This window comes from Nipponia nippon, unplaced genomic scaffold, assembly GCF_047370975.1.
Source record: "Nipponia nippon isolate SJK-2023a ecotype South Korea unplaced genomic scaffold, ASM4737097v1 scaffold_1, whole genome shotgun sequence".
NCBI lineage: Eukaryota > Metazoa > Chordata > Aves > Pelecaniformes > Threskiornithidae > Nipponia > Nipponia nippon.
In genome coordinates, this window is record NW_028262290.1 from 51,112,652 (window position 1) to 51,136,404 (window position 23,753).

The following is a 23,753-nucleotide window of genomic DNA, read 5'->3' on the forward strand; positions in this document are numbered from 1 at the left end:
TCTAACTTCCTCTTTTTTTTTTTTTTTTTTTTACTTCTCCATGTGGTAAATTTTTATTGCAACTTCCTTCTGTTGCACTTTCTTTCATAGTTCATTATCCCGAATGAAAGAATGTTTAATGGTACATTCTACTCTTAGCCATTCTCCAAGATGACCTAATAAATTATATTTTCTTAAAAGGTGGATCTGAAACAAGAAAATAACTTTTTTTTTTTGGCGCTATTTGTAGTGTAGTTACTATTGTACTTCTACAGGTGTACTAACTAGAGATGAAGTAGGGGTGGAGGCAACTGGAGTACTGTGTCCAGTTCTGGGCTCCCCAGTATGAGAGAGACGTTAGACATACTGAAGAGAGCACAACAAAGGGCGACTAAGGTGATTAAAGGGACCACAGCATCTCTTAATAGTAGGAAAGGCTGAGAGAGCTGGGACTGCTCAGCCTGGAGAGGAGAAGGCTCAGGGGGATCTTGTCAATGTACGTAAATACCTGAAGGGAGAGTGCAAAGAGGACAAAGCCAGGGTCTTTCCAGTGGTGCCTGATGACAGGACCAGAGGCAGTGGGCGCAAACTGAAACATGGGAAGTTCCCTCTGAACGTAAGAATTGTGAGGGTAACCGAGCACTGGCACACGGTGCCTAGAGACGTTGTGCAGTCTCCATCCTCGGAGATAATCAAAAGCCATCTGGACATGGTCCTGGGCAACCAGTGCTAGGTGGCCCTGCTTGAGCAGAGGGGGTTGGACTGGAGAACCCCCAGAGATCCCTTCCAACCTCAGCCACTCTGTGATTCTATGAACAGGAAAAGAATCTACCTCTTAATTATGATAGTGCTTGAGGTTTTGTACAGAGTTTGTCATGCATAAGAAGGCAGACATTGTCACAGAGACCTTACTGTCTGAACAGAAACCCAAAGATGCAAAATACATTCCCTAGTCTTTTCTTAATTGATGTGACTTTTTTTATGTGATCTTGGATAGAGTGAGGGGTGAGTGGCATTTGTGCTTAAACTTTGATTGGTCAAGTCCTAGATAGCACTCTAACCAGCGAGTATCTTGAATACATTTTACAATTTTAACAATCTATTTTCTGCTCATTAAGGTGTCTCATTTTACTAATGCGTATCTTATTCACATCAATAGAAAATTTTAATTTGTTCTTTTGCATGTATGCTGTTGCCTTCTGGGGATGACCGTTGAGAAGTGTATTAACTCTGGATTTTTTTTTTTTCCATTCAGAGTTGGCTGGAAGCAATAGAAGACCACTCTGCATATAGCACTCATTATTGCACACAGGAACAGTTGAGTAGTGATGATGAGGAAGATGATACGGTATCTGTTACAGACCTACAGGATACTCTGAAAGTATGTGCTGAATACTTACTTGGCTTATGCATCTATGCAGTTGCAGATTAGTAGTTTTGTATTGAAATACTTTAGTGTACTTTTGGCTAAAAGTAATGATTCTTTCTTTCCATGGATGCATAAATACTGCTTGTATTTGCACTGCTTACTGTCATGTATTGCTGTTCAGACTGTATGCATAAAATGGCATGTTTATCATAGTTACAGGGTTGTGTTTTTCAGTTTTACCAGCACTACTGCAAGGTAGAAAGTTGCTTGGGTTCAGCCAGGAGAGGGAGCCGTGTGTACTGTACTTGGTGACACCAGGACTGGAGGATAACAAAGCTAACCTTCAGCGAGCTCTACCCCTATAAAATAGGCAACGAAAATGCATAGAAACGATCCTTTAACACCTCAGGTCACATTAGATGCGTTGTATCGTGATTGTTCAGACCTGCAATGCAAATGAGTCTTCCTTGATAATTCTAGCATTCAGCCTGTGATTCTTGCTTTTAGCCATACATATACTTCTAAACCCCTTTTACTTTAAGGCAAAGTTGACACTGCAACACAAAAATCTTCATGTGACTGAACTCCAAATGGCTTGTACCATACCTTTTGGTACAAGAACTCAAAGTAGCTCATGGCAAAACAGAGATGGGAGGATAACTGTTGCTGGCAGCTCCCAGCAGCCTACAGAAGATGGTATTATCTAATAGATAACTGTCTTCAAGTTCAAATGCAGGCTTGGAATATGATGGCTGGGTTCCTACATGTCACTGTACTTGCCATACATCAATTAACCTATGCATTTGCTTATTTTGGCCTTAGGTTTGTCAAAGAACAAGCAATGGCTTTTCCTGGGTTTTCAAATTTTTTAATAAAAAAGGGGGGAAAATGCAAAAGTGGTACATACAACATAGCTTTGGGTTTTGGTTTGCTATGCTAATTTAAACAAAAGCCTGTCAGCAATATAATGTGCATAAATCTTTTGTTTGCTTTTGTGTCTTTGAAGGTATTTCAAGTAATTTCTTTCAGTTTTAATGTATCAGTCTCTGTCACTGGGAATCTTTGTAAGATTTAATGTTCTTCAAATTTAAAAATTTCAGTATAGTTAAGAGAATAAGCATACGGTTTCCTTAGAATGAGGCACTTGTGAACTAGCTGTCCTTGCTGTCTTTCAGAAAGCGCAAGCATGCCAACAAAGACTCAGTAAAGAGATTTCAGACTTTCTTGCAATGGTTAAATCTTTGGATGCTACAAAAGGTAAAACTTATTCTTCTGAAATGCAGTTTGTTACCAGGCAACTAATTTTTTCTTTTAAGCAGCACATGCTTTAATTTCACTGAAATTAAATTTTCAGGAGCTTAAAAATACAGGACTGTTTTCCTCATTGAAAAAGATTCAAATAAAGTAACATTATAATAATTTTTAAGAACTAAGATTTCAGCTTTGGGGGAACAACTAACAAGTACGTTGACTGAAAGAAATTTTATTAGTGGGTGTAAATGTAGTGAAACTGCCTTTAGATATAGTGCTTACTGAGTAGTGTCACAGGAATATAACATAGCAGTTCACTTTCAAGGTTCTAAAAAAACTGTAGTTGGTAGCTTATTGCAGAGCATAAGTGTCCACTGACAGGTGCAAAGAGCTAGCTGTCTTACTCTAGCATTCCTCTCAAAGAACTTACCTTGTAGTGAGTAGACACACAATGAAAGCTGAGGCATGATAAACAGGATGTGAAGTGAAATCACAAAACTATACAGGGAACTGGAGGCATGGTGTGATGGGATATATTCCACAGACTTCTGCCATGAGTTTTATGCCAGATTTGAACTACTTGGGCTTCATTTTAAATAACTCTTAATTTAACATGTACCTGGATTTTTTGCAGCATAATTGCCAAAAAAAAGCACAAGCATCAAGCTGTTAGAGATTAGAGCTTGTTTCATTTAATGCCTTAAACATGTACAGAAGTTGCTTGCGTATTAAACACACAAAAGAGGTCTGTAAGAACTGTTGCTCCTTTGAACCCGAGTCCTAGTTACATGTTGTGACTAAAATTTATGAAGCTCAAACTAGAGAACAAGTTGTTTATCTGTACAAATCCGTAGTCTGTAATAGAATACTTTTGGGAGGAGAAAAGTTCTTCCTCTTCCATCCCTGTGCCTTCCCAAAAGGAGTCTAAAATACAGCTTTTTCTCCATAAGCTACTGGGGTAAGTTACTGTGTGATGTTAACCTATCTTGCACTAACTGAATTTTTACTGAATTTTTATTTCACAGAGAAAAGTAAGGTTTCATAATACATATGAGTGTTTTATTGGGAAGCTTTTGTAATTAATAATATAATAAAACTGAATCCTTCACAAAAAGCAGCTTGAAAATTAGTATGAGGTGGATATGTCTACCTTTGGTAGATGTAGGGACAGTTTCTCTGACCTCATATTGCTGACCTGAAGAACCAGTGAGGAAACGAACTTTTTTTTTGATACACAACTTGAGTAACCAAAACCCATAGTAAAGCAAAAACAGATACTATCTCTTTCCTAGAAACTGCTAGTCTTGGCCAATAGCAGTAATAAGTTCCTATTTTCCTCCCAATGAATGTTTGTAACTTGATAGGTCAGTGAACTCTTCCCAGGTTCATGTGTAACCTCTGTAGGTCTCAACAGAGAAAACTGCTGCAGCTCTTCCAGTTCTCACATAGGGTTGATGTGGTATCTTTAATGTATTCAAGTCCTCTGGCTCCAGAAGAATGCAAATTTCTGAGTTAAAAGTCCTTCTGCGTGGAACTTCTCCTAAAAGCTTTTGCATAATATAAAAATGGCTATCTTGGGAGCTGATATTTAGAATTCTCTCCCTAACCATCTCAACATGCTATTCTAAATCCAGGTATCTTTGAGATTTATGCATATTGTTTATTACAAATAAAGATGTCTCCTGCTCCTGCAGTCCGTGTGCTGCCCTTCCTTCTAGAGGTGCTAGCTGTTCTTGATAGCTGCTGTAAGTAGAGACTCCTAATTCCAGTCAGGAGTGAGCTTTGGTACCGAAGACAATAATTAGTGTGTGGATATGTACTGTATCTTGTCCTGCACAAGCAGTATAAGTTGCAAAATAAATTCAAGAACTGTCACTGCCAGACCTCTTAATCTTTATTGGTGTGACATCAGCTTGAAGCACCTGTGTTACTAAATGGTGTCAAATGATCCTGGAGTCCATGGCCGCTAAATGAACACTTACTTTAATTGCAACGAGTATGCTTCCTGAGAGAATGGCTTGCTTGACTTCTGAGGAGCTGCTGCACATCACAAAACTTCAAAGATGAACTCAGATATTAAATAATTTCTACTAGCTGACTGGGTTATCATGGTTTTCTGCTGGTTCTAGACATGTAGCCCCCTCTGTAAATGGTCACAGAAGTCAGGATGTGAGGTGGTATTGCTCTGCAAGCTGTACTACTTATCCAGAAGATGAGTCCATGAAAATAAGATCTCCTTCCCCTTTTATTGATCAGTGTCCTTGTAACTCCTCACCTATTTTTCAAACCTAAATCTCCAGCTGCCCTGTAGTAAGCTTTTTCTCTTCTGTATAATACCATGGTAGAAGGCAAAAAAAGCTACATTTCTCACTTTAACTTACATTAAACTTGCGCAGTGTCCTTTGTATTTGAATTCTGTCACCTGGCAACTCTGAGGCTTTTAAAACTAGAAAGCGGTTAAAAGGAGAGCGTTGCTAGTCACTTTTCCACTGTCTTGCTGCAATAGCTTACTACCTCTGCTTTCTTAGCCATGCCGAAAGAGAAACTCAGTCCATTCATGTGCCATTTATTCCAGTACTAGGGAAAGGATGCAAAAGAAAGGACTTATGTTCCTTCAGTGCTACTTTTGCTTCCCCTTTTCTCACACAGATCTTACAGTGCACCAGCCTTCCCGTAGAATATGAATGGTATGCCTGTATTACTTATATGAAAAAATAATTAAAAGAATCCTGTAGTTTACAATGTCGCCATAATGCTACTAATCTTTTGTGCTTTCAGGAATATCTTCTCCCCTCCTGCAAAAAGTTGATGTGGTCTCTGAAGTATCCCAGGAAACATGTGAGGCCCTGGCTGACTGCCTCAACCTATTCACAAAGCAAGAAGGGGTATGTATTGTGCTGTGTGGGTCTATAAAGGATCTGAATAGCTTAGTATATTTTGCTAGTTCCCTGCTTACCTGTTACAAAAATAAATACACCCATAGAACTTCATATTGTTGGTAAACTGTCCTTTTGCATGCTGAATGTCTGATGAAAACTCATGCTTCTAGAGAAAGAGCAGCCAAGTTCCTCTACAAAAGGATATCTTGGTGTTTGAGTGTTCGGAAGAGACCCAGGTTTTGCTTACAAACTACTGCTTGTAATATTCAGACTGAATGCTTGAATTCAATAAAGCAGTTCTTTGCTGATTTAAAGGTTAAAATATTGAGAAAATTCCTCTCTTTTTTTTTTTTTTTTGTACTGGCTAACTGAAGTGTTGAACAGTATTGCTTCTGAATTTGTTTTTCAGACCATGTGCTTAGTGGGTGTGCGAATGCTATCTATTGAACTTCTGGCTTTCTTAGTGACAAATATCTTGTATGGTGTTAAACAGAATGCAAATGCTTCTATTTGGGAATATATGTCGAACTCATTAATTCCTGGGGTAGGAGACCTGCTATTTTTCTCCCCTCTGGAAGGTACCCTAGTACCATGGAATAAATTTGTCGTCCTGTATTGTGGTAACAGTAATCCCTCAGTTGGGCTCTTGTTGTCACCAGTAAGCTGTGTTTCAAAATGAGGTTTGTGTTGGTGCTGTTAGTCTTCCAGTTATTTAATAGTGAGCTGCAAACACTGGCTCCATTGTCTATGTTTGGTTTAAGATTATTTTTTTTTCCATTCCTTTCCAAGCCTTTTTGTCTCCAGTCACAAGTCTTCTAGACTTACTTGAGTCAAGCTCTAGCAGAGTGGAACAAGCATTGCTTTTTTACATTGAGTTTTTTCTTTAAGAAAATCTAATATTAAAGTTGCCAGTTCCATTTGTGGGTGAGGGGGAAATTGTTACAACAGTGGGTGTACAGTGTTAGTTAGTATTCCTTAATTGTGTTGGCATCTTGCTTCAAGCTAGACTGAAATAGCTTTCCAGAGTGGAGTATGGCAAAACATATGGTGAAACTGTAATGTCACCTTACGTGAACTTGAACAGTCTCCGTAGGTGTTACAGAGGCCTTATTTTAATCTGGAAGCACAGAAGCACAGAGGGACAGGCTGAGGTGTGAACTTGAATTTCCACCATAGCTAGCGAAATCAGTTGGTCATGACAGGGAGAAGATGTGATCCTGGAGGGTTTTGTGTCTGGGTATTTTTAAACTTCAAGCTATAGCAATTCCAGAATATAACGCAAGCTTTTAAAGATGCCATAAGCTCATAAGGGAAATTTCAGCAGCAATCTCTTCCGAAGACTTGAACCTTTCCAAGAAGTTCTGTTCCTTGAGCATTACCGTTCTTAAAGCTGCAGCATTCGGTTTTGTTGTCTTTTATAAGACAGGGCCCCATTCTTTGCTATTCTGTGTTGATTTCTAGACGGTAGTTCTGTTGGCATTGCAAAAGCAATATATTGGGTTCTGCATTAGCAAGTGATGGGACCCCAATTAAATGCTTTAATATTCCTTCCAAGTATACTGAATAGTAAAGCATAACTCAAATATCAAACTCTAATGTAAAAACACTTGTCTAAAATACTCCAGAAAAAGATCTTTTTTAGTGTTTGTTTCTCTTCTGATCATGATCTCAACAATGAAGTTAAGGCTGTTGTAAATGTTTGGGAACAACTGCCGTGACTGCTCTGCCCTGGCAGCGATTGGCTGCTGTTAAAACTGCTGAACGACCTTCCGGGAGGATAACTCTACAACTGGTGTTTAAAAGCTTCTTTTCCTGCCTGTCCTGTTGTCTCCAGGCCTCTCTTCGTGGTCAGCGGGACTGTCTGATTGCACCTTCTCTTACGGGGACTCCCTGGTAGGATTTCCTCTGAGTAGAGAGGAATTACTTGCTCCACAATACCTTTCATCCATATGGTGCATGTCCCATGAAGTCTGGTTCTTTCTAGAACCAGCGTGTTCTCAAGCTCAGTGCCTTTTTATCTTGCCTCTTTAAGGAGAATTCTTTTCCCCTCTAACTTAAATTGTCAGCATACCAGAAGCTGCTGCTTGGCTGTCGAGGAGAGGCTGCTAACTTAAGAAAGGATAACCACAGCGAACGCACTTTTTGTCTTTTAGAGAAGACTTTTTGTGTGGTATTGCCCATCTCTGTGCTGTGTACATTTTAGCGTAATTGTGCAATATGCAAATGAAACGGCTATTAGAGCACCAAAAAAAAAAAAAAAAAAAAAAAGGAAAGGTTCAACTGACTTCCACTCGCGCTAGAAATGGTGCATCAGCGTGTGATAGCCAAATGCTCCATCTCTCCGCTGCCTCTCCTTCCCCCCCCGCCGCCCCCGGTGCCGCCGTGCCGGGCTCGGCGTCCGCGCTGGCGGCGGCGGCTGCGGCGCTTCCGAGCGGCTGCGGAAGAGCGCGGCCGGGTTCCTCGCCCGGCGGGCGGGCGCCGTGCCGCTGCCTCGGGAGGGGTGCTGGGGGCCGCTGCCCTGCCGGCTGCGGCAGGAGGGGAGCCCCGCAGCACCGTGCCTCCCGGCGAAGGCGTGACCTCACCGCTCCGCACGGCGGGAGTTGCGGTGACGCCATAGAGGGGAGCGGGGGGAGCTTCCAAAAATAACCCACTGCGGCGGGGCTCCGTGCGGGGCGGCCCCGGCGGGCTCTGGGAACCGCGTACCCTGCGGCTCCGGCGGGGCCGCCCCGCGCCCGCCGGGGAGCCGCGGCCCGTCAGCGGCGGGCGGGAGCGCCTGCCCCGGCGGCGGGGCAGGGGCGGGAGCGCTCGGCCTGCCAGGCCATTTTTAGCCGGGCCGGGCGCCGGCTGCCGCCCCGCTGTTTCGAGCCGATTTCCTCCGCCCCCTCTCCGGGAGCCGCCGGCCCGGGCGGGGCGCGGGCTGCGCTAGGGAGGGGCGGGGGGGGGGGGCGCCGCTCCCCCGCCCCCCCGCCCCGCTGTGCTCTGCCCTGCCCTGCCCTGCTCTGCTCTGCCCGGCGCCGCGCTGCGCCGGGGCATCCGCCCCAGTCCGCGGCGCGCTGCAAGGTGCGGGGGCCGCCCGCCGCCCGGCCCGGCCCGGCCCGGCAGGTGCTGCCGCTCTTGCTGCCGCTCTTGCTGCCGCTCTTGCTGCCGCCGGCGCCGCCGCTGCAACCGCTGCACCCCGGGGCGGCTTCCTCGCCGGGCGAGGTCTCGGAGCGGCTGCCTTCCCCAAATCGGTTCCGCGGTACGTAGTGTGCGTGATGGGTTGGGTTTTTGTTCCCCCCCCCGCTTCTTGACATTGGGATGAACCCTTCAGTGTCAAGCGGAGAAGGTAGAGATGAGCACGGATACTTTTTGCCGAACAATTAAAACGTGTGAGGGAAACCCGAAGATAATTTGGTGGTTTTAATCTGAGTATTTATTGAGGCGTTTGTGTCAGAGCAAGTGCAACTTGAAACGTTTTCTGCAGTGACTTTGGCACAAGGTTAGTAAGTATTGTTTCAAAGCAGACTTCCCTTGTGCTATTTCTAGCAGCTATCAGAACCTGCATTTCAAAAGCAGTTTGGTTCTAGTATTTTTATATTCTAAGGTATTTTTATATAGTTGTAGGAGAAGTGTAACTTAAGGTTCTTTGCACACTATTATCTCTGCTAGATTTTCTGGGTGAGTTTAAAATTTATCTCTAATACTTGAGCTGCATGCACTGAAGCTGTATTAAACTGATAGGAAAGGTATTCTTCAAAGAAACCAGTTTTGGTGGGTTTTTTTGTGTTTTGTTTTGTTTTAGCTTGCTTCTTCATTAGCCAGTGCTAGATAAAGTGTGCTAATGAGTATCTTGACTCTCCTGAGTTTTACTTTTACCATCAAAGGTTATATTTAACAGTAAATTAAGAGCTCGTATTGCATGAGTTTAGAACAAATGGCAGTTGTAAGCTGAGTTCATTTGTAGTCTGTTTGTGGCTTTGATCTTCTTCCTTTGTTTGTAGGTGTTGTGATTCTTTCTAGGTTTTTGGGGGGATTTTTGGTTTGTTTTTTTTTTTGAAAGGAGATTTGTTTACAAGCTGATGAAAAACCTTAGCTGATGAGATAAGGGATTCAGAAAAGGTTTTTTCATTTCTTGGTTTAAACGAGTTGTATATTCAGCTAGGTAGAATTTGTCATAACAGATTAAGCTTGTCATTTCTACAGAAACTTTAAGGTCAAAATACTGTGGGACATAGTCCTTGGATTTAGTTATCTTTACCATGGCGTAACATGCTATCTCTTGTATGTATAACCGACGTACTGTAAATAAAAAATGTGCACGCAGTTCAACTAGCAAATATTAATCTCTAGAAGTTCAGTGTACTGCCTTAGGTCATTTCATATTTCTTGGAAACATAATTGAATGTCCAAGGGTTAGATGTGTCTGTGTGTGTTCCTGTGAATGAATGCATGCATGCTTTTTCGGATACAAATAGTTGTCTTTAATATGTGTCTGGTTTGTGGTCTGGGAGACATGTATGAGCATGACTGTTATCACTTAGACGTACTACCTTACTGTGAATTAGTGAATTGTGAATGAAGAAGGTGCCTGTAAGCTGTGTCCAGGTGACTCCTTAATGAGACTTTTTATTATCTATTTCCTTGTGGGGGTGGAGGTGGGGGGAGCAGTGATGACACTCTGCAGTCAAGGGAGAGCTATTGATATGGGCAACCTGAGCAAACCTGACCAGAAAAGTCCTGGAGCCCATCAGCAGTCCTTTTCTGCCACCTGGCAATATAGTCAGCTACATTAATCTGTCGGGTATTGGGAGCCTTTGGTGTGGGGGAGGGAGAAGTGAAGAGGCGGTGAGGGACTCCAATAAAATCAGGGAAGCTAAGAAAGAGGTTCATTTTATGATTTCTGAGTTAGGGCTGGGAAGGGGATCATGTCTTGGCTGGCTGTTGTGCTAGACCTAGAACCATAGAGTCCTTAGCCCCTCAAGTCATGAAACCAGTGCCAATGTTTCTCTTCTCTTTTCTCCTTCTGCTTAGAAACAGGTGACAGCTCTGGAGGTTTTGGGTTTTTTTGCTTCCTTTCAATCAGTGGAGCACAACAGAGCAATTCTGTTGCCCCTTCTGTTCTGCAGCTCTTGCTGAAAGTAGTGGAAATCAAGGCAGGACCTCAGTGTGTCAAGGCCTGTAGGCAATGTCCCAAACAACTGAAACACTGTTCTGCTTGTAAACTTGGGGAAAGGAGGAGAGCAGTTTTCAGGCAGTTGATGATTGCACTGGGCACAACGAGAGGTATCTGGTGTTGAGAGACTCAAAGCGTGTCTGCATCAAGAAAGCCTTTATTGGCTGTATGAATCTCTAACTGACTCAACCCTATTTCTTCCCCTCTCCTCCAAATGAGTAGAAATGTACTAGAAATTCCTAGTGCAGCTTGAATCTTGTTTGAAAGCAACAAGTTAATTGGAAGGTTCTCTATGCTCAAACAGGTGCCCAGGTAAAGACTGATATTTTTCCCTTACACAGAGGAGCACAGGATATAACATGTTGTGGAAGATGTATAGGCATGGTATATGAGAGAACACAGCTACCGACAGGAAAGTCATTTGGCAGGTTGTTTCTCCTGCTAGAACATCAGCAGTTCCAGTCATGCCTTGACGATTCTTGCTGTACTAGTTTTTGGGTGCTGTACATGTGTATGTCTTTCACCTGTGCTAAAGCTCTAAAGATGAGATATTCAATCAGAGGAACTCGATAGTGAAATGTTTGCGGATAGCATAGTGTTCTTCCTCTGGAAGCACTTTCTTTCTGCCACTGTACTGCAGCTTTGCAGATAGAAAGCTAACTACAGGTCTGTGAAGACAACGTCCATATCAGTATTATGTAAAGCAGTTTAGTGAGTCCAAAGTATCTAGGAGATAGGGGAGTTAAAGAACATTTTTTCAGAGACTTTCCTAGAGCAGCCAAGACTGAATAGGTCACCAGAGTGGGCAGAGAAGCTAAGCAGCAGCCCAGACGGAAGCTTGTTAAAACAGCAAATACTGGGACTCCATTCAGGGAAAAGATAAGTAAATATTACTACTTTTCTTTTATAAAAGGGTATTATGTGTGTTGACAGAATGCTTACATTCTGAAGCAGTTGATAAGATACTTGGTTGAGTGCCATATATACGAAAGGCTTCTGGGTGGCAGATGGTCCTGGCTGACAGAAGGATGCCTGGATGTTACTATAGGGTGAAAGATGAATGCTTCTGGTCTTTGTAATACAAAAGGGTCCCAACCTTTTTCCCCCCCCCCCGCCCCCGCTCCCCTTAAGAGTGTGCACTTCAAAAGTTAACCTTTTTCCGTGTAGCTGGTGATCTGTTTGAATACAATCTGCTGGCAAAGTGGCATACTAATTTCTAGTGACAGGGAAACTCTTGCTGACTTGTAGCTCTACAAGCCTGTGCGAAAGCTGGTCACACAACTTGTCTGAAGTCATTCTCCACCTGGTTCTGCATTGCCCAACTCAAAGCACACTGCTAACCTGTTCTTGCGCTTCCCAGAGTGGATTAATGCTTTTTCAAAGCTTGGCTTGTAGTTTTGGTTGTGGTTTTGTTTTTTTTTTTTTCTTGGCAGTTGTTAAGCAGCCTTGTGTAAACTAACTTGGAATCCATTCATGGGCCTCTGGGGAAACACAGTGTAAAAACATATTAGTTTGAAATGAAACCCCTTCTCACTGGGTTTCTGCAGCTCCCACTCTTGAGGTTTACTTCTGAGGTCTTGTCTATGGCTTGTTTGGGGACTTTATTTTTTAATGCAAAAACATGGAGAAAAGGGGCTTAGCTGAGGCTGCAGGGAGGAAAGATCAAGCAGCCATTAAGTTTAATGGAATAGTATTTGATATAATAAGCTTCTAAAATAGGAATTAGCAGTTCTGTTTTCTGTGAATGTATTTGAAAAATGGTGCTCTTGTCTCTGTGTAAGCTGATAGAGAGGAACAAAAAAGAAATACGTAACATGGAAATTTTCTTTGTGTTATTGCCACTCACTGCTATGAGAATATTGTTTGTTTTCCTCTGTCATGCTTGGAAGACAAACTGGAGTGAGAAGGGTGCACACTTTTATCCTTCTTGTGTCATTGTGATTTCATAATAGCATGTAAAGCTGATCAGCTTGTTTTCAGTGTTCTGGCTTAATGTGTATCTGGTGTGTTTTGGAAGAATGGATGAACAGCAGAGTTCTAAAACTTGCTACCTCCCAGACAGCCAGTGTATTGTCAGCTAAGCACTGGTAACATTTCAGGAAAAAAATGAAGCAGCAAAAAACAGGATTTAAGGCTAAACATCTGTGCATAGCACCATACTTGTTAACTTTATGTTTGCTGGGATTTTGCATGCAAGTGTGAGATACTTGACTGCAGCGGCAGTCTGGCTGAGTGGTCTGGTTTTGTCTCTCAGCTGCATAAAACATCAGAATGCTGAACTGGGTGACTGTGATCACACATGTTTACTAATTCTTTGGAGATGTATTCTCCTTCTTGACCTTTCTTTCTTGAAAGTTAGGTTTTTTATAATGCCTTTTTCCTGGTAAAGCTGATAAAAGCTAGTTTCTTAGAATAATAATAATAAAAAAATTATTTCTACACATATGAAAAACGAATTTCATGTAGCCTGTCCAGTACTGGTTATGAACACATGCTTTTGAGGGAGATACAATGTTTAACTTTTTATTACTCATATGGTTTGTGTGAGGTTGTTTTAAAGACATTGTACCTGAGTAGCTTAAGTAACTTAAGGCTTTGTGTCACTTAACTGTTGTCAAATCATCTTAAGTTTGCCATATGGTGGGATTTTTGGTATGTTTTATTTGACCTCCTTAAACATCAGTGATTTCGGATTTCTTGCCTCGTGGCCTAGTAGGCTGTCCATGTGCAATTGTGTAGCCTTTCCTTGAATAAAGGAGGATGACCCAGTCTAAACTTAATTTTCTGCTATTCTTTGCTGTGTTTTTAGTTGGTGTATTTTCGTCGCTTCTGGTTCCATGAAATATAGGGGTCTTCTAACTATGCAGAATACAACGGATGATCTCCCATTAGACAGTACTAGTGTGGGGGGAAGGGTGTGTTGTCGTTTTTGTTTTTTTGTTGTTGTTGGGGTTTTGGGGTTTTGTTTTGTTTTGTTTTGTTTTTTACTTCACCTGGCCATAATAATGGATTTTCAACCAAAACTGCTTTTTTCACTTTTTTTTATTCAATGACTCCTCAGAACTGATACCATTTTTATAATAGAGGTAAGCCATTGTGGAACTTGACCTCTTGTCTGATTTTTAATCCCATGAACCGAATGTGTACTTGTTGGCCTCTCTCTCTCTCCCAGACTGCCAGTGACTTCAAAAGCTTTTTTAGTTTTAATATTAATATTCAGAAGTATGTTATCTCTGCTTGCTGTGCTGTCCAGTGAAGAAATGCATTTTTATAATGTTGAGTGCTGAGTCACTGAGGTTATCACTAGAATTGGTAAATGGCTTGTGTTTAGAAAGTTTATGTACTGGAAATAAATCACTGGTATTACAATTTTCCTTGAAGGTACATACAAGGCCTGGTCCTCAAGGAATGTTAGCAACCTCTTTCTCCAGAGTGCTTGTATTGTTCTCAACATCACCCCCTTTTAAATGCATTAATAATATACTTTAAAAATAAATGTGTTCAGTGTTATGTACAAATGGGAAATGGAGGCCTATGCTATCCTATAAGGGTAGCTGATAAGCACACACAAAGCAAAGGATGCTCCGTTTATAGTAAAGAGGTTGTAGCGAGGTGGGGGTTGGTCTCTGCTCCCAAGTAACAAGCAACTGGACGAGAGGAAATGGCCTTCAGGTTGCACCAGGGGAGGTTTAGATTGGATATTAGGAAAAATTTCTTCACTGAAAGGGTAGTCAGGCATTGGAACAGGCTGCCCGGGGAAGTGGTTGAGTCCCTGTCCCCGGAGGTATTTAGAAGAAGGGTAGATGTGGTGCTTAGGGACATGGTTTAGTGGTAGACTTGGCAGTGCTAGGTTAACGGTTGGACTTGATGATCTTAAGGGTCCTTTCCAACCTAAATGATTCTATGATTCTACTCTATGAATGTTGCTGCTAAGGAGTGGTAAGATAGAGGGCCTCTTACAAATAAAGTATCCACTTGTTGTGAATATCCTGAAGAGCCCAGTATAAGAGGGTGTCCAGCTTTGATGTAAGGATAGTCCTCATCTGAGTATCTCGTCTTTATAGAATGCACTTGGGAGTGACACCTGTGATGTGCTTACTTTGCTTGCATAGCTTCATGTGAAGCTGCTTGTAAGGTAAGCATGGACTCAGTCAGTGTTTTTTGAATAGGAATGTTTTCCCTCCTCTTATGCTTGTCACTGCTACATTATTAATGTTAAAACTTGGACATCAATGCAATAACTCTTGGATCCATAGATACACTAGGAGACTTTGAGAATGGCTTTACAGCATGCCTATTTGAAGGCAGTGTGCAGCGTACATCATAATGTAGGGGTACTTCTTAGCTTAGAACAGTTTAGTCACAGAAGCAGACTATAAACTTTATCTGCTTCAGAGGGTTTTGTGCTGCCAAAGCTACAGTGCTTCCACAACATAAGCTCGTTTAAATACGTTGTTTGATCTCTGAATAGAAATACAACTTTCTATTAATCTTGAAATTTAATAGTGTCAGTATTGCAGGTCCCTTTTTTTGAGTCAAGAGCTATGGTGCGAGAAAGGGCAGGGAGAACAAAACTACTCTTGCCTTGTCTGGAAACATTCAGTTTAATTGGCCAGAGTATCAGCCTCTAGGCCTTGTGCAGGTCTACTGTAGCAGAAAAGCATCCGCAGGAACTGATAGACATGAACTAATGGGTCAGAGTCATACACAAGGATTTTATCATTGTGGTGGGGAATAATCTTAAGTTGTCAAGATAATGGCAACTCTAGGTAATGTGGTAATCCATATAAGTCAGTAGTTCATACCTTTCTGGAAATGCCACCAAGACTATTAATTGTGGAAGTATTCTGTGCTATGCATGCAAATTGGATTGTCTGTTGTTCCAGTGCAATACCTTGCTGCAAGGTCAGACAAATCAAATTGAGGTGAAAATGAGCTGGCTGAGCCTTTAAGATAGTTTGAAACCCTAGACAGTTGCATCTGTGCCTATGGATAGCAGAAACCTAGTTTTGTCTGACCTGTATCTCCTCCAGCTCTGAGGCCACGTTTCAGGCTAAGGGCTAAACTCTCATCTCACAGAATAACAGAATGGTTGAGGTTGGAAGGGACCTCTGGAGGTCATCTGGTCCACCCCCCCTGCTCAGGCAGGGTTAGAGCAGGTTGCTCAGAACCATGTCCAGATGGCTTTTGAGTACCACCAAGAATGGAGACTCCACAACGTCTCTGGGCAATTTGTTCCAGTGCTCAGTCACTCTCACAGTAAAAAAGTGTTTAGAAGGAATCTCCTGTGTTTCAGCTTGTGCCCATTACCTCTTGTCCTGTCAATGGGCACCACTGAGAAGAGCCTGGCTCCGTCTTTTTTGCACCCTCCCTTCAAGTATTCACATAGATGAGATCTGCCCTGAGCCTTCTCTTCTAGCCTGAACAGCCCTCAGACATCCACACAGTACTTAAGAGGCAGTCCAGTACAGTAGTTTTAGACAATTTCAGGGAACCATGTGTCACAGATCAGCTGGTAACATATGGTCAGTGTTTACTGTTGTCTTTGCTCCCACATACAATTTATTGAATCTAAAAAACGGTGGGCAGAACTCTTGGTGTTCCTTTGGACTTAGACTTTCATCAGATCTACCTTCTAGTTTTATTCTAGCAACCAGCGTTTTTTATTGGAAAGGTTTGTAGAAGTGCTTACTAGAAGTTTAAGCTGTGGCTGCTTCTTCCTCTGAGCTGTAGATGCTACTAGATTGCATATTGGGGAGCAATAAACAGAAGATTTATCAGTAAATAGTTTCGGTACAGTGTTAAGTATGTGTCTCAGGGAGAAGCAGGCTTGTTTTATTTACTCAATTCATCATTAGTTACTTTTTGCACAAAAAGGACCTGAGTAGCAATGAGTAACACACTGAATTCTTGCAACAAAGTAAAAAACAAACAAAACCAACATCAACAACAAAAAGCCCCCCACCAGATAAAGGCAAAAGTGTTTGAGGTCATTCATAAGGAGAGATCTGTTCCACTCAGGGAGAATATCTGGATTATCTAGCTGTTCTGCATGGCAATGGTGGTGTTCTGTAGTGTCTCCTTGTAATGTATCAGTAGGTATCCTATTTTGGGATAATTGTAGTTTTAGACTCTAGCAATTATTTCGAACAAAAATAAGAAGTGGGAGGCAGTATTTCAGATTTCACTCTCAATATGCAAATATCTTTTTGCTAATTTGATCTAAGGTTGTGGACTTTCACTTTGAATTTCTGTAGCCCACAGCCTAATTATGTCTGCCCTAACTGCAGGACGAACTTCTGTACAACATACTCTAATTTCAGGAAGTGTCTTAGCAGCCTACCCAGGGCCTAGCTGAGGTCTGCTGGCTGTTGCCTGCTTAGGGCAAAACAGTGTCTCAGAGGAAAATCCTCCCTAAGAAGAGACAGCCTTCTTCATGCTGTGAGTCCTTCTAAAATCTGACATAGAAGTGGGATTTCTGCATTTGTGTCTGTCTATGAAGTCTGATTCTTTAATATTGGGAAGTTGAGAAGAGCCTGTTCTGGGCTATAGCAAATGAGAATGCTTTCCAAGGTGGATTTCATTTGGAGATCAGAACTCCAGCACTGTGTTGTGAAACTCACGTTCGACCTCTGGCCTATGTAGGACTTAAACTTTTTTTCATTTTTAACTAGTTTGGTTAGCATCCAAAATGAAATAAAAAACTAGCAAATAAGATGTCTGAGTTTCTCGTAAATGCAGAACAACTGTACAACATGCATGTTTGTTTTGGAATTGCTTTTTTAAAAAAACTGTCAGTTATTCTTCATAAATAATTAACAGGATTCCCGATGCGGAGCTTGTAGAACAGACAACCAGCTTCAGAAGTGTTAATTTTTTAATAGGATGCTGGTTTTGCTCTGAGTCAACAACGCGTCCAGTTGTGTAGCAGCACTAGTAACCCAGTAAGAGCCAACAAAAACATAGCAAAAACATGACAGTTGCTTCAAAAGAGAAAACATCAATACGTGCATCACTGTGATCCAACTGGGAAGAAGTGGGGGGGAGGTGACACAAAGGGGTTGATCAAAGTAATCAGTGGTGTATACTGAAAAATACTTAAGGGAAGTAGCTAGATCAAAACTGCCTTAAGATCTATTTTCAAAACAGTCCTTAAGAATAAAAAGGAAATGTTTCCTGTGTGAGTTCTTAAGAACCCTTACATCTTAAAGTCTGGTCTCGCTGTTTGTGAGACTAGCAAGCTTCAAAGATGTCCAGAGTCTCTGAAAGGGAAAAGATGCAAAAAAAGTCCCTACCAGATCTGCAGACATGCAGCAATATACTGTTCTAGTCCTGTCGGCATCGGTATATCAGCTTGAATGAGACCATTAGTTTGGGTAAGGTTACTTGTGGCATGTGCCTCTGAGGAAAGAGATGCTTAATCTCACTAGAGCAGCAAAGTATCTTTGGGGTGTGGTTTTTTTCTGGTAATCTTGTAGCTCTGCAACTTGAAACGAGGTTCCCAAACATGTACGTCACTGCTGATGTCATTCAGTCCCAGCTTGTTTTGGCATAAGCTATTGGCAAATGTGAATAGCAGCCATACTTAATTTCAGCTTTATTCACAATAGAAACAATACTTAACAGAAAATGACAAAATCGGGAGGGTTTTTGTCTGAACTCCTGATATTTGACTAATCATTATAATAATACTGGAACACGAGTAGGGACAGAATGCACGCTGGTAACAGGCAACTTCTGCAGCTCTCAAACCTAAGTAGACTTCATGAGATTTATCAGTTTACAGTCAAGTCGTCTAAGTAAAATGTAAAAAACAAATACTTTTGAGAGGAAGACTTGGAATTGCCATTAAGTCTCACTTTAGAAACAAACCAGAAAAAGCTCTGTTAAGTCTTGACCAGTGCAGAATCACTTTGAAGAAAGCAGTTTCTCTGACAGAAAAGCTTGAACCCAAGCTTTTAAGCCAAAACCACCCTTCTAATCTGCAATCAGAAATGCAGTCTTTGCAATTTGTTCTTGCATTCCTAGACAGGTTCTTGGCTCAGAACTGCGACATTCTCCGCTGGTTAAAACTGCGGTGCTTCATCAGCCTCTGAATAAACAAACTTTGACATAGCCAAATGTGGAAACAGGAGAGGGGAAGGAAAGCAGCGAGCTCCACGTTGAGGAGGAAGTGTCAATGTCTTAGTAGGGAAAGGTGGGAGGCAAACAGTCTTTGTCCCTAGCATGTAGATAGTTCAGAAACTGTTCATCCAGGCAGTCTTGAATTATGAATTTTTATAATAGACTTGTGTGTTGGAAGAAGGATGCTGACTGCTCTCAGCATCTCCAGCTCTTCTCTTGAATAAAAGTTTTCTTACTGTCTTGATGTCTGTCTGTGTTGACATGATCCTGCTGAAGTCTGAGTTTCTTCTGTGTGGACAACAGCTTGGCTCTTGCTTCTAGCTGTGGCTCCACTGTCTCTTTCTAAGTTTTATGATCATGTTTGGTCCTTTCCTTCATTAGCAGAATATTATTATTTTAATAAATCAAATATAGGGAAATATTATAACTCTGTACTCAGAAGAATGAAACGTAGCCTTTCAAAATCATCCCTGCTAAACTCCTCCTCTTGAACTTTTGAGGTAAACGTTTGTAGTTGACTAACAATGAATCCTTGTGTTCATCTGGGGAGTGATTGAGGCAGAGTCTTATGACTTGATTTACGAAGTCTTTGGTTTCTTCTATAGACTTTAGAGTTGGGATGTAAGTGAATAGATTACCAGGACTTCAAATTGGTATGTATGGGATTTGCTTGTGTGTATGGGGGTCTTTCAGCCCTTGTACAAAAACGAACTTTATTGGTGATGTTTCCCGTATAAGGGTCTGAAAGAAAGCAAAATGTTACCTTAGCCTTCTGAGTTTTTCTCGTTTGAATTTTATGATCTTAGTTAGATGAGGTACTCTGATGCTGTAGCTGTAGAGTCAGCTGGCCAGACTTCTGAGATGAAGACCGATGCTGTCTTGTGATACAGTAAGTAACTTTTTACCTATCAATCATCAGTGAGCTCAGCTTACCTCCTTGATTAACTGATCACACCTTGTTTTGCATTTCAGTAGTTGCACTAGCAGTAGTTCAAGTCACTGGCAAGTGCTATCTAACTATTCTATTTTTAACTAGAGATCTGATAGATCTCTGAAGCTGGGTAAATGATAAGCTTGTAGCACAGAGAGAGAGAAAACCTAAGCAATAAACAATGGTTGAAGTAAAGCATGACTTTTTTTGGATCAGTCCTCTGTACCCTGGGGTGAGCCAAGGCTATGATGAAGTTTACAAGAGCTAGTTTATGCCAGCAAATTAAGAGTTATGATACAAGGCCTTAAGGTATGTTAAGATAGCAGATGTTTGTCACAAGTTCCTTGTGGTTGATGGTGATGAGGAGTGGTGAGTCAGCAGGGGGACTCTGTGTGGAAAGGCCTATGTGTAGACAGATAAGAATTCTGAAAGTTTTGTATAAAATATTTACATGCTTTAGGGCTTTAGGAATCTAGTGATGTGTTCATGAAACTGATTGCATCTATTTGGGAACACTTTGGTTTTGCTTCAATGTCACACTTGCAAGTTTTATGGTGTGTCATAGGAGTATTCATAAAGCACTTGTTCCTTTCTTAAATACCTGAGTTGTGCTTGCAAAGAAATATACTGCAACTAAAACTGTTCCTGTTTTTTGGGGGGTGGAGGGGGAGAGGGGTAGGAGAAAAGCAGGATTATACATATTCATATTATATACTAATGTGTGCTTAGTGGGAGTTAAGTCCCATGAGTAGAGGTAAAAATGAAACCTTTTTTAAAATTTTCTTTCTGGAAAACTTCCTCTGTTGAAGCTCAAATGTGGTTAAAACTATGAGCACTCCATGTGAGAGGAACTGGTTTCAGTTTTCATTTCAGTAGTAGCTTAAGCAACAACTTAGTCCTACTCTAGGTAGCAGAAAATCTAAAAGCACTTTTTCATAGAAGCATATCTTGTAGAATTAGTGCTGCAGTAGCATGCTTCAAAGTTAGTAACAAAATATATAGAACTGTTCCATTTCTAAACAGATACGCCTTAGGGAAGATACTCAGTCTTTACACTTCTTCCATGATGAAATGAAAAGGCACTTTTTGTTCAAGGCATGGAGGCAGACCTGACTCTTCTCGAAACTATGTAGTTCTCATTCTACATTAAATGTAAAAGAATAACAGATTTCCTCAGCACTAGTTTAAACTGGTCATCACAAAGAACAGGCTTGTGCAAGGAGGCGCTAGCAATAGGGACTGCATTGTACTAACAGCAAAATTGCAGTTATGTGAGCTTGTCTGTTAGAATAGACAAACAGTGTACATATCAAACTGCCTGCATTGAGGTTGTGATTTGCACTGTTAGCCTCACATTTTTTGGTAGGGGTTTTCATTTGGTATGAAGATCACAGAAGAAGGGAAAGAATCCTCACTTGGGATTCCCAGTGATTCCTGTGAGTAGTTTTCCATAGCGTAATGTGTTACAACACAGCTTTGTAGGTTCTGTCTTTTCAGGATACTATGTCCTGTTTTGGAGTAGCTGACCCTGGAAACTAACAGTTTCATGTAAACAGATGTAGTGTGAAACAAAAGGCAGGTTTGACTGGCATTTACTTCATTATGGAAAGCAGGATTACATTTCTTAATGTCAGGAGATGTCCACAGAAAACTGTCAGTTCTACTATAGCAGCGTTTTTCTAATTCCTTGGTTACACGTTAGTTTCCAGCCAGGTGTTAGACTAGCCGTTAGCTTGCTACTGAAAACTTGCACCTTGTGTCTGTGCCTTGTGGCAAATGTCCCATATGTGGTGACGTTTTTGGGAGGATAGAATTTCTGTGGCAGTTGGACAAAGCCATTCATTTTGAAAACCAAAACCCCACTTCTGAGTAGTCAGAGGCATTGGCGAGGCAGTGTCATAGGCTGCTTTCCTGCACTCAGCTTGCTGCAGAGCAGAATTGGTACACGGCGTACTGACGCTCCGGCAGAGTCTGGCTTCAGATCCCCTGGTGGTTGCTATGTGAAAGAGGTAGTTCTTCCTACACAACTCGAGAGTCTGCATATTTTGGGCATTCTTATTTCTAACACTGAAGTTGAGTGTTTTGAAAGTAAAATTCAACTAAATCACACCGCAATGTTGTGAAGTCTGTCTTTTCTCTCTCTCAGTCCAGGAGAACCTAGAGCTAAGGTATGCTGTCTTTTAATTTACTGTTCTAATGTTAAAGGCAGGTAGCCCTACATATTGTTGAGGTGTCTGTATTTGTTCTGTGTTTTGCTTGCTATGTGCTGTTTCTAGGATTTACTTGCAGCTGCAATAGCACATTGCTGAGATGATCATTTATTAGCTGGGCATACAGTGGTGTGACCCTTTCCTGCCCCACAAAAGTGCCACTGTTGTCGGGCATTAATTTAAATTAAAAGCATCCAGCACCGAACAAAGCAAGTATTTTGTGTATTGTACTGAGATGTCTTCAGGATGACAGAGAAGCCTTCGTTACAGGCTGCACCAATATAGTTCAAGTCTTCAGGCTTTAAAAAAAAAAAAAAAATTAGCGGTTTGGTGCATGCTACTAGTCTCCCACCTACCTCATGGAAGCTGAAGGTACAGAAAGGAATGGGACTGGTGTTGTTACACACAGATAAGCTTTTTGATATTTTGGAATAAGCACATGAACTTTCTGCTAGTAATATGCACTGAAGGAGTTAACTTTTAAACGATGCTCTTGTGCGTAGCAGGATTTCTAATAGCATGGAAAGACAATAGAAGTGTCTGCAAATAGCTTGCTGCTTTCGTTTTAATAAAATAAAATAGAGGTCTGACTGCTAAAATAACTCAATTCTACTATTTAAACTCACAAGTCGGTGTTTACTGCCTGAAGGACTCAAATATTTATGGGAAGCGGTTGGAAGCACATTCCCATTCAGTGAAACCAGAAGTGAAACCAGTTACCAGAACTTGGATATCAAACCTCTTCAGCTGGAGAAGTTTTTTTTTAAAAAAAAATTGTTGCACTGACCTAGATACTGGAGTCTTGGTGGTTCTGTGTCAGTGCATCAGGTTATAGCTGTGTCTGTAGCTGTACGGATTGAGTGATTGTTTACTTCTGTGAGACAAAGCTAGATAGTTTCCATCAGCAATTATAAATCTGAAGTTTCTCTGTAATAATACTCTCTTTAGAGATGAAAACAAGACTGATCTTAACTGTAATTGTGTAACAGTGCAAGCACAAGCCCAACTTTATTGATGATGGTAATTACCCTAGTGCAGAATAGCTCCTGACAAGGGTAGGGTAGGAAGCCTGACCAGGTGAACTTTGGGAACTCAGCTGGCCTCATGCTGGGCTCGCTAGAGCGCTCTGTGAAGCTCAGTGGAAAGCTTATAACACTGATGGTGGCACTGGCATTGCGGGGACCGGTGACAGGGATCAAAAAGATGACAGCAGTTCCATAGCTGGAGGATGAGGAGCTGAACCCAGTACGATGTGAATTGCCATCTGTCTCTTTCTCAGCTTAGGCACCACTACTAAAGGTACAGAAACCACGGCTGTATCGCAAGCTGTGCCTGTGAATAAAATGTCTCTTCCGATATTTTCCTGGGTGTGCTCAGACTGGATTTCCAGAGCTGTGTATACACTGATCCCTGCATCATTTTGGTGTGGTATTTACTACCTTATATAAATATTTGCGTCACTGTGTAAAATGGTGCAGTAAGCTAATGCAACTTCACAAAATCAGATGATATTCCATTGAAAAATGTTGGTCTATCCGCATCCAGTTTAATAGACTGAAATGCATATGCATCTGAAAGTGGGTGTTTTCTTCGTCATTTTATGCTCATCTTCCTGCTTTATACATAGATTCTAAAGATTTTATGTTAATAAGCATTTTTAAGACTGGTCTGGCAATTCCTTCTGTAATCTTGCAGTTGTTTATGTGTTGGGACACTAAAGAAAGACAGGATGGGGAAGAAAAAACTTGGGGAAAACGGATAAAGCTGAAGTGTCATCTCCAAAAATGGTGGTGGTGTAGTCAGGAAGATGGAATAATTCACCTCAGAACTTCATCATTGGCCAAGTCTTGTGAATGAA

At 41.5% G+C, this 23,753-nt stretch overlaps 1 protein-coding gene across 8 annotated transcripts in view; it reads left to right on the forward strand.

The window, feature by feature from the left end:
* OSBPL1A (oxysterol binding protein like 1A) overlaps window positions 1–23,753 on the forward strand; it is a 77,655-nt gene that overhangs the window by 21,487 nt on the left and 32,415 nt on the right. For 5 of the 8 annotated variants that reach the window (XR_015704141.1, XM_087754862.1, XM_087754853.1 and 2 more), the window contains 3 exons: window positions 1,235–1,360; window positions 2,524–2,605; window positions 5,378–5,484. Coding sequence is in view for 4 of the 8 variants with exons in the window: in XM_087754862.1 (XP_087610988.1) it covers window positions 1,235–1,360; window positions 2,524–2,605; window positions 5,378–5,484 (315 nt within the window). In the remaining 4 variants the exon portion in view is untranslated. Of the gene's footprint in view, window positions 1–1,234; window positions 1,361–2,523; window positions 2,606–5,377; window positions 5,485–8,437; window positions 8,717–8,792; window positions 8,957–23,753 lie in introns of those variants that run through there. The other 3 variants (XM_087754888.1, XM_087754879.1, XM_087754872.1) reach the window with 3 other exon arrangements.